Raw genomic sequence first — 19,376 nt, forward strand, 5'->3', positions numbered from 1 at the left:
AGCTGAAGGAGTGCTTGACGCCATCAGTGAAGCATGGTGGAGGCGATGTGATGGTCTGGGGGTGCTTTGGTGGTGTTAAAGTGGGAGATTTGTACAGGGTAAAATGGATCTTGAAGAAGGAAGGCTATCACTCCATTTTGCAACACCATTCCATACCCTGTGGACGGCGTTTAATCGGAGCCAATTTCCTCCTACAACAGGACAATGACCCAAAGCACAGCTCCAAACTATGCAAGAACTATTTAGGGAAGAAGCAGTCAGCTGGTATTCTGTCTATAATGGAGTGGCCAGCACAGTGACTGGATCTCAACCCTAGTGGGCTGTTGTGGGAGCAGCTTGACCGTATGGTACGTAAGAAGTGCCCATCAAGCCAATTCAATTTGTGGGAGGTGCTTCAGGAAGCATGGGGTGAAATCTCTTCAGATTACCTCAACAAATTGACAACTAGATTACTAAAGGTCTACAAGGCTGTAATTGCTGCAAATGGAGGATTCTTTGATGAAAGCAAAGTTTGAAGGACACAATTATTATTTCAATTTTAACCTTGTCAACATCTTGACTATATTTCCTATTCATTTTGCAACTCATTTCAAGTATGTTTTCATGGAAAACAAGGACATTTCTAAGTGACCCACAAACTTTTGAACGGTAGTGTACATTAAAAAATATATGCTATGAACAAATATGAAGTTCAAGTCATCATCAAAAAAAGAACAATGTATTTGAATTGTTGTATTTATTTAATTTTATTTATTTATTGATGTATTTATCAAAACTATTCAACTTTTTCTCTCTTTTTCTCTTGTTTGAGGTGGTGTTCAATTAGCGTTTCACATCTTTATTTTTTCTCCGAATTTGGACCAACACTACAATTTTTAGTAGTACTCCCTGACGAAGGCCATGCAGCCGAAACGCGTCGGTTTTTAAACAACTTTGTTTCTATTGAACGTGCCATACTAATAAAGGCATTTTAATTAATTATATGAAGAGTGCCTTGGTCCTCCTTTCTTTTTGATGACCAATTTACACCTTTTACCAAAGAGCACCTTCTATCTACCAAAATATACTATAGTGTACCTTAGTAGCGCTTCCCTTCCTCCTCTTTCTACTACAATTTTTACGTTTGAGATGTTTTACTCGAATAAACAGAACTACAGTACATTTTAGCAGACGCTCGTATCCAGAGCAATTAGGGGTTAAATGCATAGCACCGGCTCTGGTATTTCAACCAGCAACCTTCCGGTCACTAGCACAACATTCTTAAGCGCTAGGCTACCTGTCACCCCCAAGTACTGTATACGGCTACATTGGTGAGGCACCTTATATCATGAGTTGATTCATTTTTATATATACACAAATTAAGTGTATAAAAGCCAATCCGATATTAAAAAATTATACTTATTCTGAACCATTCACATCCTAGCAGTAATGTACAACCAAAAACTAGACAATAAAGTCTTAATTTTCATTTAATATTATAAATAATATATTAACACATTTTCAAGATTTAAGTGTACCTTTCCACAAATACATTATTATATATATACACACTTATCTACCTAGCGTTATCACCATATATTAGCAGCCTGAGCAACTATTATGATATATGGCGTAAGGTTTCTGTTGCAGTTATGTCCATTTGCAGGACAAGTTGGATAGTTCTTATAATGCTGTAAGACAAGGGATGGGCAACTGGCGGGGAGACCCGCGGGCCTCCCCCCCTTTTGTAGGCCCGCGGACCAATTTGACCGATAAAAAGAAAACGTACTGTTGAGAGTTAGAATAGTAGAATACATAAGCTGCGATTTCGACATTCGGTTTTTGTTGTGCATCAGCAGTCACTCAATAAGCCCAGGTCAGATAAATGTTTTTACATTGGTAAGTTAGTCTAGTGGCCAGCTAACTTGTAGTAAACATAGTCAAATTACTAACTGGGGTGGGGCCCACTGATCATCAGTCATATTTAAAACGGCAACATTTTCTTTACGCCCCGTGGCAAAATATGCAGAATTGCAGGAAATTAAGTTTAAAACGTTAAAAAAAAAATTATCTTCGCTGTCAGGAGACGGACCGCTAAAAAGGGGAGTTTCGTTTTTTTCCCCTCCTGGACCACACCCCCATCAAAGTTGCCGATACGTGCCGTAAGATGTACGGAATAGTTGCAATAAAAGAACCTATACTCAACATACACAACCAATAACTTTACCGCCCAAGTTAAATAATCATCATTTCTTCAGAGCAAAACAGAAAGTACTAATGTAGTACAGTAGTTGTATACATGATTATAAAAGCTGCAGTTCAATTCACATTTCTCTTTTGATTTCAATTGTAGTGCCAGTGGGTTGTGATAAGTCCCCCAAACTCACTACTCCTAGTGCCATCTTCATAGTGCAAAAGCTAGAGTTACAGAGGTGCGGGTGGGAAAGCGGAAGGGTGGTTACGGCCTTTACCCAACCCAGAGACTGTTGAGAGAGCTCTCATCGTCGCTCTGTGTCTTTGGGACGGGAGACTTTTCAGTTGATTCGTCTAAAAGTGGGGACAAGACTCAATGTTAGAAAGCATTTTTACTCAGTTCAAGTCATACTTTTGATAGAGTTATCAACACAATGTGGTCTCAGAGCATTTCGTATTATTCTGTACGTAAACACTCCAGTTAGTATGATATGTTACATTTCGTATGGTACAGTGCATTCGTAAAGTATTCAGACCCCTTAACTTTTTTCACATTTTGTTACATTACAGCCTTATTCTAAAATGGATTAAATAAAGAAAAATCCTCAGAAATCTACACACAATACCCCATAATGACAAATTCAAAAACAGGTTTTCAAATGTTACAATTTAAAAAAAACAGGAATACCTTATTAACAAAGCCTTCAGGAAGTATTCAAACTTTTTCAAAATGTTGTTAGATTACAGCCTTATTCTAAAATTGATGAAATAGTTATTTTTCTCCTCATCAATCTACACACAATACCCCATAAGGACAAAGCAAATACAGCTTTTTAGAAATGTTTGCTAATTTATATAAAAAAAATAAAAAAAAGACTAGCAGTTATTGTAGAATATCCCCATCTTGCTATAGAATTACCTTCTCTTACGTTGAAGATATAGGCGGATGAGCCACTGCACCACAAACGGCCATGCCACAGCAAAGGCAACAGCGCTAGGAGACACGTCAAAAGGCCACCAGGATGGTTTCTAGAGGATGAAAATGCATATTCTGAATACTAGAGAAGTACATTTCCTGAAGAAGATGTGGTGCGCTTGCTAGATTGTTTAAAAAGTATTTCAGTTTTGAAATAAGTCCCAGTAGTGCTAATGAGTGCAGTAGTAATGGTGGTGACTGATTATAGTTGGAAAAAGTAGGTATATGGAAAAATTGATTGATTTGGCTATTGACTGATTGATTAAGTAATTGATTGAATGGATAGGGTAGCCTAAACATGTGAAAGTTGGTTTGATGTCTCTAGCTTGAACAGTTCAAGAGTTACTGTTGGCGAGTTATTTTATGCAAATGTATGCTAATTTAAACTGATTTAAGGGATGGATCATTTACATAATCTATATATATTCATGAAGTGGTTCCATCATCCTGAAGTTGTTGTTTTGGAGTGTCTAGTCTCGAATGGTTGGAAAGCAGTGCCACTGTGAATATCTACCTGTCATTGTCGCCATTGACTCTAATTGCAAACTGTTAAATAGTTACAGTTACAAAAGTATTAATAGTATTAAAAATAAATATCATTTGATAAGCAATTTTAAGGTCAGTCTGAACATCTCAACGTTGGTCTGATGTTGATAGCTTGAACGGTGACATATCAAGACTCATCTCCATTTTCGACCATTCAAGAGTCTATGGTCATTGACTTGCATTGAGTTTAATGCAAATATGGTTGTACTACAACAACAAAAAAGTATTTAAATAGTATTTAAAATATATATATATTTCTCAAGCAACTTGTAGACGGTCTGTCTGAACATTCTAAAGTTGGTTTAGTGTTAACGGCTCAAGCGGTGTTAAGCATTAGAGTGAGTGGAATAATAATACTAATTAGACTGTGTAAAAAATCTGGACTTGTGCTTTCAACAAACACACCTAATAAATACTTCCCTCTTTACATATCTCACAATGTCCCCGAAAAGAAAATAATCTGTATTCTGAATCACAATACATGTATGTGTGAAAATACAAAGGGCATGTTCAGTCTATGAGCATGTGTTCAGTCTATGAGCATGTGTTCAGTCTATGACCATGTGTTCAGTCTATGACCATGTGTTCAGTCTATGAGCATGTGAACAGTCTATGACCATGTGAACAGTCTATGACCATGTGAACAGTCTATGACCATGTGTTCAGTCTATGACCATGTGAACAGTCTATGACCATGTGAACAGTCTATGACCATGTGAACAGTCTATGACCATGTGAACAGTCTATGACCATGTGTTCAGTCTATGACCATGTGAACAGTCTATGACCATGTGAACAGTCTATGACCATGTGAACAGTCTATGACCATGTGTTCAGTCTATGACCATGTGAACAGTCTATGACCATGTGAACAGTCTATGACCATGTGAACAGTCTATGACCATGTGTTCAGTCTATGACCATGTGAACAATCTATGACCATGTGTTCAGTCTATGACCATGTGAACAGTCTATGACCATGTGAACAGTCTATGACCATGTGAACAGTCTATGACCATGTGAACAGTCTATGACCATGTGTTCAGTCTATGAGCATGTGTTCAGTCTATGACCATGTGAACAGTCTATGACCATGTGTTCAGTCTATGAGCATGTGTTCAGTCTATGACCATGTGAACAGTCTATGACCATGTGAACAGTCTATGACCATGTGAACAGTCTATGACCATGTCCTCAGTCTATGACCTTGTGTTCAGTCTATGACCATGTGAACAGTCTATGACCATGTGTTCAGTCTATGACCATGTGAACAGTCTATGACCATGTCCTCAGTCTATGACCATGTGTTCAGTCTATGACCATGTGAACAGTCTATGAGCATGTGTTCAGTCTATGACCATGTGAACAGTCTATGACCATGTCCTCAGTCTATGACCATGTGTTCAGTCTATGACCATGTGAACAGTCTATGACCATGTGTTCAGTCTATGACCATGTGAACAGTATATGACCATGTGTTCAGTCTATTACCATGTGTTCAGTCTATGAGCATGTGTTCAGTCTATGACCATGTGAACAGTCTATGACCATGTGTTCAGTCTATGACCATGTGTTCAGTCTATGACCATGTGAACAGTCTATGACCATGTGAACAGTCTATGACCATGTGTTCAGTCTATGACCATGTGAACAGTCTATGACCATGTGTTCAGTCTATGACCATGTGTTCAGTCTATGACCATGTGTTCAGTCTATGAGCATGTGTTCAGTCTATGACCATGTGAACAGTCTATGACCATGTCCTCAGTCTATGACCATGTGTTCAGTCTATGACCATGTGAACAGTCTATGACCATGTGTTCAGTCTATGAGCATGTGTTCAGTCTATGACCATGTGAACAGTCTATGACCATGTCCTCAGTCTATGACCATGTGTTCAGTCTATGACCATGTGAACAGTCTATGACCATGTGTTCAGTCTATGACCATGTGAACAGTCTATGACCATGTGAACAGTCTATGACCATGTCCTCAGTCTATGACCATGTGTTCAGTCTATGACCATGTGAACAGTCTATGACCATGTGTTCAGTCTATGACCATGTGAACAGTCTATGACCATGTGAACAGTCTATGACCATGTGAACAGTCTATGACCATGTGTTCAGTCTATGACCATGTGAACAGTCTATGACTATGTGAACAGTCTATGACCATGTGTTCAGTCTATGACCATGTGAACAGTCTATGACCATGTGAACAGTCTATGACCATGTGTTCAGTCTATGACCATGTGTTCAGTCTATGACCATGTGAACAGTCTATGACCATGTGAACAGTCTATGACCATGTGAACAGTCTATGACCATGTGAACAGTCTATGACCATGTGTTCAGTCTATGACCATGTGATCTGAGTCCAACACAAACAATGACAGACAGAAAAGCCAGTGCACCGTACCATACTACCCTTCTTTGCCAGGGGTGATGATGGGTATGGTAGAGCCAATGACTAGGAAACAAAAGAGAGAAGAAAGGAACACAACAACGTTCATTACATTACTTCCTCAACTAAATAGTTACAGTTCATCTTGGACCAAAATCATCTTAGACCAAAATCATCTTAGACCAAAATCATCTTAGACCAAAATCATCTTAGACCAAAATCATCTTGGACCAAAATCATCTTAGACCAAAATCATCTTGGACCAAAATCATCTTGGACCAAAATCATCTTGGACCAAAATCATCTTAGACCAAAACCATCTTAGACCAAAATCATCTTGGACCAAAATCATCTTGGACCAAAATCATCTTGGACCAAAATCATCTTGGACCAAAACCATCTTAGACCAAAATCATCTTGGACCAAAATCATCTTGGACCAAAATCATCTTGGACCAAAATCATCTTGGACCAAAATCATCTTGGACCAAAATCATCTTAGACCAAAATCCTGACCCTTTGAGCATGAATAAAAGGCATGAGAGCAAGCAATAGGTGGAAGTACCACATGACAGCATGTTTGTCATGGGGTTATTAGATCCCTTTTAGCAGTAGTTACTATCTAATCAGGCTGTGTAATCGTTTCCAAATGGAATGTGGGTCTCTGGTCTCTGACCTGGGATGCAGTGAGGGCCTCCAGTGTGTGCAGTCTCTCCAGGACACTCTGCATGTCCTCCTGCAGTCTGGCCAGCGCCACTACGATCTGTTCATTCAGACTGCCTCCTGTTGCTCCCGCTCCACCCCATCGTTCCCCGTCCCCTCCGCTACCCAGGAAGGGCCCCTGGGCCTCTAGGCCGTGCCCTGAAGACCTGGAGCCTATAAACAAATATAGGAGACACAGAGAGGTGTGAACACTGACATATACTTCTAGAGAAATAAGAACGGGCCTAAACACACACACACACACACACACACACACACACACACACACACACACACACACACACACACACACACACACACACACACACACACACACACACACACACACACACACACACACACACACACACACACCTTACCTCGTTCTCTCCTATCGACCCTATCTGTATTCAGTCTTTGTCTCTGAGAGGCCCCTCCACTAGTCTCCCCATCCTCCCCGCCACACTGGATGCCCTTGGGTGGGCCCTGGGGGTCCTCAGGGGTCCCACACGGTGCCTCGGCGGGCCCCTCCTGATCGGACAGAGGGCTGTGGCTCTCCCCCTGCTCTTCCTCATCCAGCTCCAGACAGCGGTCAGTGTGTGCCTCAGAGCCCTGGACCAAACACACATACAAGAGGATTTGGAAATGCTGCATATACTGTGTGTGTACTTGTTTTGTCTGTGCTTGTCTGAACTCTGTGTGTGTAAGTATATATGTGTGTGTGTGTGTGTGTGTGTGTGTGTGTGTGTGTGTGTGTGTGTGTGTGTGTGTGTACTCTTACCTCTTCCAGGCCAAACTGGTCCATAGAGTCACAGTAGACCTCGCTGTCTGAGTCACTGGTCACATGACGGGGCCAGGATACATCCAGATCTATAGGAATAGATAGCACAATGTCCCATACAGGTCAGCTTCGACTCTTAGCCATATGGGAACCTTCCTTCAGAGAGATGTTTGTGCTAGCAGGACCCATTAAGAAGCAACACAAATGTAAACAGTGCAGAGGCCTTTGGTGTGCCATTAGCATTATATAGTACCAGTCAAAAGTTTGGGCACACCTACTCATTCAAAGGTTTTTCTTTATTTTTACTATTTTCTACATTGTAGAATAATAGTGAAGACATCAAAACTATGAAATAACACATATGGAATCATGTTGTAACCAAAAAAGTGTGTTATTTTGTAGTTTTGATGCCGATTTGGACATATTTGTATAAAAGACTGAACATACTGAGCTCCATGTACATTTGTGTAAATATATTAAATATTAACGTATATGATGAAATATTAGGTATGTACCTTTATGATTTATATTTACCTGATTGAGATATATTCATTTGTTGTTAGTGTACATTAGTCCCCCCCCCCCCCCCCCCCCCCCTTGCCCATTCATTGTACTGTGTTAAGTGTGTTAGGATAAAGGCAGGAAGTTGGGCCTTCGGGGGAGGGAGTCCTTGCTAGACGCGGGAGCGGTATAGTTTTTTGACCATACAGACAGATCATATCAAGTAATCTATGCTTTAAGTTGATTGGAGAATCATTTCCTTGTTAGATATAAGAAGAATACACATTTTTGTTGCACCATATCCCTGGATGTCATTGAATGTTTGGCCGTTTGGAAACCTTGGACTGTATGCGTAGGAAACAGCTCCGCTTCAGGCTTGGGCAGTGGCTACGGTAAAGAGGAAAGGAAGCCACTACAACTATTATTCTACAATGTAGAAAATAGTAAAAAATAAAGAAAAAACCCTTGAATGAGTCGGTGTGTCAAAAAATGTTGACTGGTACAGCATGTGTTCCACATTCCAAACGCAAACCTTTCTCAAGGTGATCATTGATTGGATGAGAAGAGATTGTTCGAGGTCCACTGGCCCCAGACCAGAACAGCTTTTAGGGGGATAATGTCACGGCAACCCATCAGAGCAGGGAGTCTGTGTCTGTTCCCAGGAAAGTGCAGAGTTGCAACAGCTCTGGGAGTAAAGCTGAGCAGCTTAATAAGATCACATGGCCAAGAATCCACGAGGACAACCGTCCACTAGGGTGCTGAGTATCCATTTTGAAACCTTTTTTTTTAGCCATCTAGTTAATGGACGATCTGGATTAGGCCTATAACACCTGCTTCTTGTTCTAGACAGTAATGTTGATATTCAGCATACTAGATATCAATGGCAAACATGAATTGTATCCAAATTCAAGCCTCAGTTCTGTTGTAACAGACAACTCTAGGCCTGATATACACTGTAATAGGTAAGTCTATGTACATTACAATCATAAAGTACTAATAATCATGCACCTGATTGGTTGGTTTCTACCTTGTTCTACAGTGCCTGAGATACCGATTGGTTACCACAGGGAAAGAGTATCTACCTTTTTGTGTTTACAATAAATAGTATGATAGGCTCTTGAAATGCGCAAATTTACAATTTACAATCCTGTGGCCCATTGGATAAAATAATTTTATAGCCCATGGGCATAGGGAACTCAAACCTTCAGCCATGGTAATGTGTGCACAACATTCTAACTAACAAGACGGACTACAGTACGTCACTGTTGTCAACGCAACATTAAGTGCTACCCAGAGACGAGTTGGGCCACCTTTAAGAATATTGTTCTAGTCCTAGACATTCAGTTAAATATGAAATATCCCCCATGTGATGTTAACTGAGAGATAACAACTCTCTGAACACACGGGTCTGGTGGTCCCCACCTGCGTGGTGGCCGTTGACCTGGACATGGGGCTCCAGGGGCAGGGTGCTGCTCAAGAGGCCCTCCTCTGAGTCCTCACTGTTCAGCGCAGCCTTGGAGGTGTGGGTCCCATTGGAAAAGTGGCTCATCCCGTTCCTCACATTACCTTCGGACAGGGGGACTTTAGGTCTCCTGGATGAGCCCTTTTTCTTTGACTTTTCACTTGCTGAAAGACATTTTCTCAATATATTATTAGAAGAAGATGTTTTCCTGCTTAACGGTTTCCTGTTTTGTTTGTTATTGTTATTTTCTTGTTCTAATGTTTGACAACATACCTTTTTTCACCTCCTTTATCTCCGCAATTTCTTCTGCTTCTACTTCAATTTCATCTTCCTCATCAAACTCGAACTCCTCTTCCTCCCCCTGTTCCTTCACTGCCATGACTTTGGGCTTTGGAGGCTCAACCGCCGGTCTGGGTGGCCGTGTCTCCAAAGTGCCATTCATTTCCATTGTCCTAATGATGCTCCTTGTGACACTTTTTGAAGGTGCTGATGCAATCATGGTCCCAAAACCTGTGGCATAGAAACAACTGTGTTACAATGATATAGAAGTAAAACTGTATGTTACTGCTAGTTTAATTTACCCAAACAAGGAAATATACAAGGAGATATACTAGGAGATACACTAGGAGATATACTAGGAGAAATACTAGGAGATATACTAGGAGATATACTAGGAGATATACCAGGAGATATACTAGGAGATATACCAGGAGATATACTAGGAAATATACTAGGAGATATACCAGGAGATATACCAGGAGATATACCAGGAGGTATACCAGGAAATATACCAGGAGATACACTAGGAGATATACTAGGATAAATACTAGGAGATATACCAGGAGATATACTAGGAGATATACCAGGAGATATACTAGGAGATATACTAGGAGATATACTAGGAGATATACCAGGAGATATACTAGGAGATATACTAGGAGATATACTAGGAAATATACCAGGAGATATACTAGGAGTTATACGAGGAGATATACTCGGAGATATACTAGGAGATACACTACATAACCAAAGTATGTGGACACCTGCTCGTCGAACATCTCATTCCAAAATCATGGGCATTAATATGGAGTTGGTCCTCCCCTTTGCTGCTATAACAGCCTCCACTCTTCAGGGAAGGCTTTCTACTAGATGTTGGAACATTGCTGTGGGGACTTGCTTCCATTCAGCCACAAGAGCATTAGTGAGGTTGGGAAATAATGTTGGGCGATTAGGCCTGGCTCACAGTCGGCGTTCCAATTCATCCCAAAGGTGTTCGATGTGGTTGAGGTCAGGGCTCTGTGCAGGCCAATCAAGTTCTTCCACACCGAGCTCGACAAACCATTTCTGTATGGACCTTGCTTTGTCCACGGGGGCATTGTCATGCTGAAACAGGAAAGGGCCTTCCCCAAACTGTTGCCACAAAGTTGGAAGCACAGAATCATCTAGAATGTCATTGTATGCTGTAGCATTAAGATTTCCCTTCCCTGGAACTAAGGGGCCCGAACCATGAAAAACAGCCCCAGACCATTATTCCTCCTCCACCAAACTTTACAGTTGGCACTATACATTTGGGCAGGTAGAGTTCTCCTGGCATCCGCCAAACCCAGATTTGTCCATTGGACTGCCATAAGGTGAAGAAGCGTGATTCATCTGTCCAGAGAAGATGTTTCCAGTGCTCCAGAGTCCAATGGCGGGGAGTTTTACACCCCTCCAGCCGACGCTTGGTATTGGGCATGGTGATCTTACGCTTGTGTGCGTGCGGCTGCTCGGCCATGGAAACCCATTTCATGAAGCTCCCGAGATCAGTTCTTGCTTCCAGAGGCAGTTTGGAACTCGGTAGTGCGTGTTGCAACCAAGTACAGATCATTTTTACGTGCCACGCGCTTCAGCACTCAGCGGTCCCGTTCTGTGAGCTTGTGTGGCCTACCACTTCACGGCTGAGCCATTGTTGCTCCTAGACATTTCCACTTCACAATAAAAGCACTTACAGTTGACCGGGGCAGCTCTTGCAGGGCATACATTTGATGAACTGACTTGTTGGAAAGGTGGCTTCCTACCGTATGACGGTGCCACGTTGAAAGCTCTTATGTAAGGCCATTCTACTGCCAATGTTTGTCCATGGAGATTGCATGGCTGTGTGCTCGATTTTATACACCTGTCAGCAACGGGTGTGGCTATATTCGAATCCACTAATTTGAAGGGGTGTCCACATACTTTTGTATATACAGAGCATTCAGAAAGTATTCAGATCCCTTGACTTTTTCCACATTTTGTTACGTTACAGCCTTATTATTCTAACATGGATTAAATAGTTTTTTCCCCTCATCAATATACACACAATAGCCCATTATGACAAAGCTAAAACAGTATTTAGACATTTTGCAAATGTATTAAAAATAAAACACTAATATATAATTTACATAAGTATTCAGACCCTTTACTCAGTACTTTGTTGAAGCACCTTTGGCAGCGATTACAGCCTCGAGTATTATTGGGTATGACGCTACAAGCTTGATACACCTGTATTTGGGGAGTTTCTCCCATTCTTCTCTGCAGATCCTCTCGAGCTCTGTCAGGTTGGATGGGAAGCGTTGCTGCACAGCTATTTTCAGGTCTCTCCAGAGATGTTAGATCAGGTTCAAGTCTGGGATCTGGCTGGGCCACTCAAGGAAATTCAGAGATTTGTCCCGAAGCCACTCCTGCGTTGTCTTGTCTGTGTGGTTAGGGTCGTTGTCGAAGGTGAACCTTCGCCCCAGTCTGAGGTCCTGAGCGCTCTGGAGTAGGCTTTCATCAAGGATCTCTCTGTACTTTGCTCCGTTCATCTTTCCCTCACTCCTGACTAGTCTCCCAGTCCCTGCCGCTGAAAAACATCCCCACAGCATGATGCTGCCACCACCATGCTTCACCGTAGGGATGGTGCCAGGTTTCCTCCAGACGTAGAGCTTGGCATTCAGGCCAAAGAGTTCCATCTTGGTTTCATCAGACCAGAGAATCTTGTTTCTCATGGTCTGAGAGTCCTTTAGGTGCCTTTTAACAAACTCCAAGTGGGCTGGCATGTGCCTTTTACTGAGGAGTGGCTTCCGTCTGGCCACTCTACCATAAAGGCCTAATTTGTGGAGTACTGCAGAGATGGTTGTCCTTCTGGAAGGTTCTCCCTTCTCCACAGAGGAACTCTGGAGCTCTATCAGAGTGACCATCGGGTTCTTGGTCACATCCCTGAACAAGGCCCTTCTCCACCGATTGCTCAGTTTGGCCAGGCGGCCAGCTCTAGGAAGAGTCTTGTTGGTTCCAAGCTTCTTCAATTTAACAATGATGGTGGCCAATGTGTTATTTGGGACCTTCAATGATGCAGAAACTATTTGGTACCCTTCCCCAATCATGCCTTCCAAATCATGTCCAATCAATTGATTTTACCACAGTTTGACTCCAATCAAGTTGTTAGAAACATCTCAAGGATGATCAATGGAAACAGGATGCACCTCAGCTACATTCCGAGTCGCATAGCAAAGGGCCTGAATACTTATGTAAATCAGATATTATTATAGATTTGTTTATATACATTTGCTAAAATGTCTAAAAAGCTGTTTTCGCTAAGTCATTATGGGATATTGTGGTGTCATTATGGGGTATTGTGATGTCATTATGGTGTATTGTGATGTCATTATGGGGTATTGTGATGTCATTATGGGGCATTGTGATGTCATTATGGGGTATTGTGATGTCATTATGGGGTATTGTGTGTAGATTGATGAGGACATGTTTGTATTTGATCCATTTTTGTCACGACTTCCGCCGAAGTTGCTCTCCTTGTTCGGGCTGCGTTCGGCGGTCGACGTCACCGGTTTTCTAGCCGCCACCGATCCACGTTTCATTTTCCATTTGTTATGTCTTTATTGTACACACCTGGTTTCCATTTTATTATTATTGTTCCCTATTTAACCCTCTGGTTCCCACATGGTTTTGTGCGTGTTTGTTACTTGCGAAGTTGTCACGTTATTCTTGTGAGCTGGATATTCTTTCCCTGCGTGGAATTAGTTTGTGGTTTTTGAGTAAAGTGACATTTATTACTCATCTCTGTGTCCTGCGCCTGACTCCGTCCTACCTGCTGCACATAGACACTTGACAATTTTAGAATAAGGCTGTAACGTAACAAAATGTGGGAAAAGGGCTGAATACTTTCCGAATGCACTGTATATTATATACCGGGAGACGTACCGGGAGACGTACCGGGAGACGTAGCGGGAGACGTACAGGGAGACGTACAGGGAGACGTACCGGGAGACGTAGCGGGAGACGTACCGGGAGACGTACCGGGAGACGTAGCGGGAGACGTACCGGGAGACGTAGCGGGAGACGTAGCGGGAGACGTACCGGGAGACGTACCGGGAGACGTACCGGGAGACGTACCGGGAGACATAGCGGGAGACGTACCGGGAGACGTACCGGGAGACGTACCGGGAGACGTACCGGGAGACGTACCGGGAGACGTACCGGGAGACGTAGCGGGAGACATAGCGGGAGACGTACCGGGAGACATAGCGGGAGACATACCGGGAGACATAGCGGGAGACATAGCGGGTGACATAGCGGCAGACATAGCGGGAGACGTACCGGGAGACATAGCGGGAGACGTACCGGGAGACGTAGCGGGAGACATAGCGGGAGACGTAGCGGGAGACGTAGCGGAAGATGTACCGGGAGACATACCGGGAGACATACCGGGAGATATACCGGGAGACATAGCGGGAGATAAGTTCTAATTTAACCAAACTATGAGATCTAAAGCTAAAATATATTTTTAAACCTATTTATACTGAACTACAACATCAGACATAACTAAAATGATCCGGGAATTGTGGGTAAATACACATCTATAGACTTGCCTTGAAGTTGCCGAGCAAATTTAGTCAAACGGGCTGAGTACACGATAGAAATGTATAGGTTAAAATGGAAGACATGCCAAATAAAATAAAATCAAATTCATATGAAATCAAATTAGATTAAAAAGGTAGTGACAGTACCTGCAGACAGGTCGGACACCTGATTTATGTGTTTTTTCTCTTGCACCTGTTCATAGAAGGGGCCCAACACCAGCAGCAGCTGCTCTACCTCAGCTGTACAGGGCATGCCCTCTAGGATCTGTTGTTTAAACACGACGACAAAAACATTTAGTTCCCTCTGACGTACACTGACATCCAGGCCATCCTGTCTGAACGTCATTTAGACAGATTTTCATCAACAAAATGATCCACCTCTGGGTTGGGAGTCAATTCCTTCTTAACTTAATTGAACTCAGGAAATTTCAATTCAAGAATAGAATTCCGCTTGCTTCCTGGACTCATCAACAACCTATCAGAATACCCGCCAACACTGGTATGCTGACCTCTGAATTGACATTCATATCCATTCAAGACAAAAACACTTACCAGCTTCAATTCATCAACATAAGCAGTCATTGCCTCTTCCTTGGGCATTTCTCCCAGATCATTCCATGCATCCCTAAATAGACAGAACAAGATGTTTGAAATAACACCTACACTGACAGTTCCCTACCTAGAGTTTAATGCCTCTTCCAAGTGATAACACAGGTTAACAGAATATATAGAATATATACTGTATTCTATACTATCTACTGTATCTTAGTCTATGCCACTCTGTCATTGCTCATCCATATATTTATACATTCTCATTCCATTCTTTTACTTAGATTTGTGTGTATTAGGTAGTTGTTGTGGAATTGTTAGATTACATGTTAGATATTGCTGCACTGTCAAAACTAGAAGCACAAGCATTTCGCTACACTCGCAATAACATCTGCTAACCCGTATGTATGTGACCAATAAAATGTGATTTGAGTTAAGTTACCAGTAACAGAAACAACTGCTTATATGGATCTTGGATATTGTGATCCAGTTGCTTTAAATTCTTTAACTCTTAGACATAATGGACATTCTCATAGGAGTCGTGACCAGCACGTAAAGTCATTATTGTTGAGATCATCGTGTCATTTGTTATCAGCAGAGAGTCTCCACTTGGTCAATGACCCAGACGCTCATTAACCTAAAGCAGCAGCTGGCTTGCCAACAAGTAAGGCTTAGTAAAGCAATATCAGTCTAAAAGTATAATAGTTAAACCGATTTATAAACAGCTGCAGTGTCATTTCTAAAAGAGGATTCCCTCAGTGGCGAGATCTTCTATAAAAAAAAAATGATATATATATATGTACAAACAAGTAAAAACAGTCAACTGCCGCCAAGTGGGTAAAAGGTGACATGACATATCATGCCTCTTCAGCACAACGGGTCCAGAGTTTATCAGACAAAATGTGGCAATAAGAAAGTTAACTGCAAGGACTTACAGTACAGACAAATCTCTGTCGTCGTTAGAAGACCCTATTTGAGTTTACATTACCATTTGACTTAGACCCTATTTGAGTTTGCATTACCATTTGACTTAGACCCTATTTGAGTTTGCATTACCATTTGACTTTGACCCTATTTGAGTTTGCATTACCATTTGACTTAGACCCTATTTGAGTTTGCATTACCATTTGACTTAGACCCTATTTGAGTTTGCATTACCATTTGACTTTGACCCTATTTGAGTTTGCATTACCATTTGACTTAGACCCTATTTGAGTTTGCATTACCATTTGACTTAGACCCTATTTGAGTTTGCATTACCATTTGACTTAGACCCTATTTGAGTTTGCATTACCATTTGACTTTGACCCTATTTGACTTTGCATTACCATTTGACTTAGACCCTATTTGAGTTTGCATTACCATTTGACTTAGACCCTATTTGAGTTTGCATTACCATTTGACTTAGACCCTATTTGAATCCTACTGGTCGGTTTGCATTACCATTTGACTTTGACCCTATTTGAATCCTACTGGTCGGTTTGCATTACCATTTGACTTTGACCCTATTTGAGTTTGCATTACCATTTGACTTTGACCCTATTTGAGTTTGCATTACCATTTGACTTAGACCCTATTTGAATCCTACTGGTCGGTTTGCATTACCATTTGACTTTGACCCTATTTGAATCCTACTGGTCGGTTTGCATTACCATTTGACTTTGACCCTATTTGAATCCTACTGGTCGGTTTACATTACCATTTGACTTTGACCCTATTTGAATCCTACTGGTCGGTTTGCATTACCATTTGACTTTGACCCTATTTGAATCCTACTGGTCGGTTTGCATTACCATTTGACTTTGACCCTATTTGAGTTTGCATTACCATTTGACTTTGACCCTATTTGAGTTTGCATTACCATTTGACTTAGACCCTATTTGAATCCTACTGGTCGGTTTGCATTACCATTTGACTTTGACCCTATTTGAATCCTACTGGTCGGTTTGCATTACCATTTGACTTTGACCCTATTTGAATCCTACTGGTCGGTTTACATTACCATTTGACTTTGACCCTATTTGAATCCTACTGGTCGGTTTGCATTACCATTTGACTTTGACCCTATTTGAATCCTACTGGTCGGTTTACATTACCATTTGACTTAGACCCTATTTGAATCCTACTGGTCTGTTTGCATTACTATTTGACTTTGACCCTATTTGAATCCTACTGGTCTGTTTACATTACCATTTGACTTAGACCCTATTTGAATCCTACTGGTATGTTTGCATTACCATTTGACTTAGACCCTATTTGAATCCTACTGGTCTGTTTACATTACCATTTGACTTAGACCCTATTTGAATCCTACTGGTCTGTTTACATTACCATTTGACTTAGACCCTATTTGAATCCTACTGGTCGGTTTGCATTACCATTTGACTTAGACCCTATTTGAATCCTACTGGTCTGTTTGCATTACCATTTGACTTAGACCCTATTTGAATCCTACTGGTCGGTTTGCATTACCATTTGACTTAGACCCTATTTGAATCCTACTGGTCGGTTTGCATTACCATTTGACTTAGACCCTATTTGAATCCTACTGGTCGGTTTGCATTACCATTTGACTTAGACCCTATTTGAATCCTACTGGTCTGTTTACATTACCATTTGACTTAGACCCTATTTGAATCCTACTGGTCTGTTTACATTACCATTTGACTTAGACCCTATTTGAATCCTACTGGTCGGTTTGCATTACCATTTGACTTAGACCCTATTTGAATCCTACTGGTCGGTTTGCATTACCATTTGACTTAGACCCTATTTGAATCCTACTGGTCGGTTTGCATTACCATTTGACTTAGACCCTATTTGAATCCTACTGGTCGGTTTGCATTACCATTTGACTTAGACCCTATTTGAATCCTACTGGTCGGTTTGCATTACCATTTGACTTAGACCCTATTTGAATCCTACTGGTCGGTTTGCATTACCATTTGACTTAGACCCTATTTGAATCCTACTGGTCTGTTTGCATTACCATTTGACTTAGACCCTATTTGAAACCTACTGGTCGGTTTGCATTACCATTTGACTTTGCCCATGGGGTCCCAGAAACCGGGTCTGGGTGTGTTGCAGGGTCCTAGTGTGGACTGTTTGTAGTAACTGTAAAACTTGAGCATCATGTCATTGGAGGGCTGAAAGGAACCTGAAATAGATACACAAAATTAAAAAAATACATCTCACTGCAGAATATATTGGCCTGAAATGAGGATGAGGAGTGTCAATGAGAGGAATGATAACTCGAACAGATTTGTACCCAGGCTAAGAATATATAACTTTGCAGTAAAAACATGGTCTTAGTATTTGAAAGGCTTTTGGAAAACTCTTTAGGTTTTAACACAATGAATTGAATTTGTGATATTATTCAGGTGTATAAATATATCTACTCCCAGAGAGCTTTGGAAAGTAGGTTAACAATAATTGGCTTTAGTCTACAATGTTGCATTTAGCCCTCATAGCCCTTACCGTCTGGAGGCAAGCTTTGTATCACTTTGACAGCGGCATCAAACCTCCGCTCGTACAATGGTTTTCCATCCTCCATCTCCATCATGACCCCAAAAAGTGTGAATTACGCTAGCGAACTCTTCAAAACCTAGGGATAAATCATTATTAAAGTGGTCAGACAGGAATGTACAACATGAGAGTTGAGTATGGGTTGCAGAAATATATGTTGTGGCTATAGCTAGGTCATACGCCCATAATAACATTGGTCAAATAATATGAAAACCGTTCACAATAACATTAAAGTACTTCAAATATAGATATATAAGTACTATAGGTGACTATTTGACAACAACCCCATAACAGCTAAGCTAAACCAAAACCACTGGTAAGGTTATGTCGTCTATGAATTTTCGAGCACTCAATGCAACAGAGACTAAACAAATGGTTTAAAAACATCCTAATAATTTATCTTTCTAATGAACACAACAAAATATATACATTGCACTCGGTAAATAAGCTCAGTAGGCCATGTTTGTCACTCACCATTTAATGATCTACCCTGCTTGAGACTACGACCTCTCGTTTACTTACCAACAGAAGCCATGCACAATACAGTAGTGACAGGCACTGCACGGTAAGGGAGTTGTAGTTCTCTACTGCCAGGATGGAGATAAATATGTTCTTTATTATGACATCAAAATCACTACAAGCTCCACAATGCACCAGCCACAGTGAGAGCTTACAGGATATGTAGTTCTAAATACAGTAGTGACAGGCACTGCACGCTAAGGGAGTTGTAGTTCTCTACTGCCAGGATGGAGATAAATATGTTGATATTTATTATGACATCAAAATCACTACAAGCTCCACAATGCACCGGCCACAGTGGGAGCTTACAGGATATGTAGTTCTAAATACAGTCTATGGCTGAGTGTTTAATTGACCTAAAAAC

At 41.3% G+C, this 19,376-nt stretch overlaps 1 protein-coding gene across 2 annotated transcripts; it reads right to left on the bottom strand.

Moving 5' to 3' along the window:
* Positions 1-1,451: 1,451 nt before the first annotated feature.
* On the bottom strand, positions 1,452-19,030 carry LOC120027821 (acyl-CoA-binding domain-containing protein 5A-like). 2 transcript variants are annotated; one of them, XM_038972869.1, is made up of 13 exons: positions 18,968-19,030; positions 18,446-18,572; positions 18,005-18,125; positions 14,972-15,044; positions 14,567-14,684; positions 9,819-10,055; positions 9,506-9,709; positions 7,583-7,671; positions 7,182-7,413; positions 6,776-6,975; positions 6,116-6,166; positions 3,092-3,201; positions 1,452-2,526 (listed from the first exon to the last, which is right to left on the bottom strand). In XM_038972869.1, the coding sequence occupies exons 2-13, from the start codon at positions 18,528-18,530 to the stop codon at positions 2,514-2,516; spliced, it is 1,533 nt and encodes a 510-aa protein (XP_038828797.1). In that variant the 5' UTR covers positions 18,531-18,572; positions 18,968-19,030; the 3' UTR covers positions 1,452-2,513. The 2 variants fall into 2 exon arrangements, with proteins under 2 accessions (XP_038828797.1, XP_038828798.1); XM_038972870.1 differs by lacking the exon at positions 6,116-6,166.
* Positions 19,031-19,376: the final 346 nt, after the last annotated feature.

The sequence above is a fragment of the Salvelinus namaycush genome, chromosome 33, assembly GCF_016432855.1.
Source record: "Salvelinus namaycush isolate Seneca chromosome 33, SaNama_1.0, whole genome shotgun sequence".
Classification (NCBI taxonomy): Eukaryota; Metazoa; Chordata; class Actinopteri; order Salmoniformes; family Salmonidae; genus Salvelinus; species Salvelinus namaycush.

Bases quoted from the DNA above. Each gene is read 5' to 3' on its own strand.
- LOC120027821 (XM_038972869.1), bottom strand. From the start codon at position 18,530: ATGATGGAGATGGAGGATGGAAAACCATTGTACGAGCGGAGGTTTGAT. The intron at 18,126-18,445 runs GTAAGGGCTATG...TATCTATTTCAG, and splicing joins ACAAAGCTTGCCTCCAGACG to GTTCCTTTCAGCCCTCCAAT. The intron at 7,672-9,505 runs GTGGGGACCACC...CTATTCCTATAG, and splicing joins GGTCAACGGCCACCACGCAG to ATCTGGATGTATCCTGGCCC.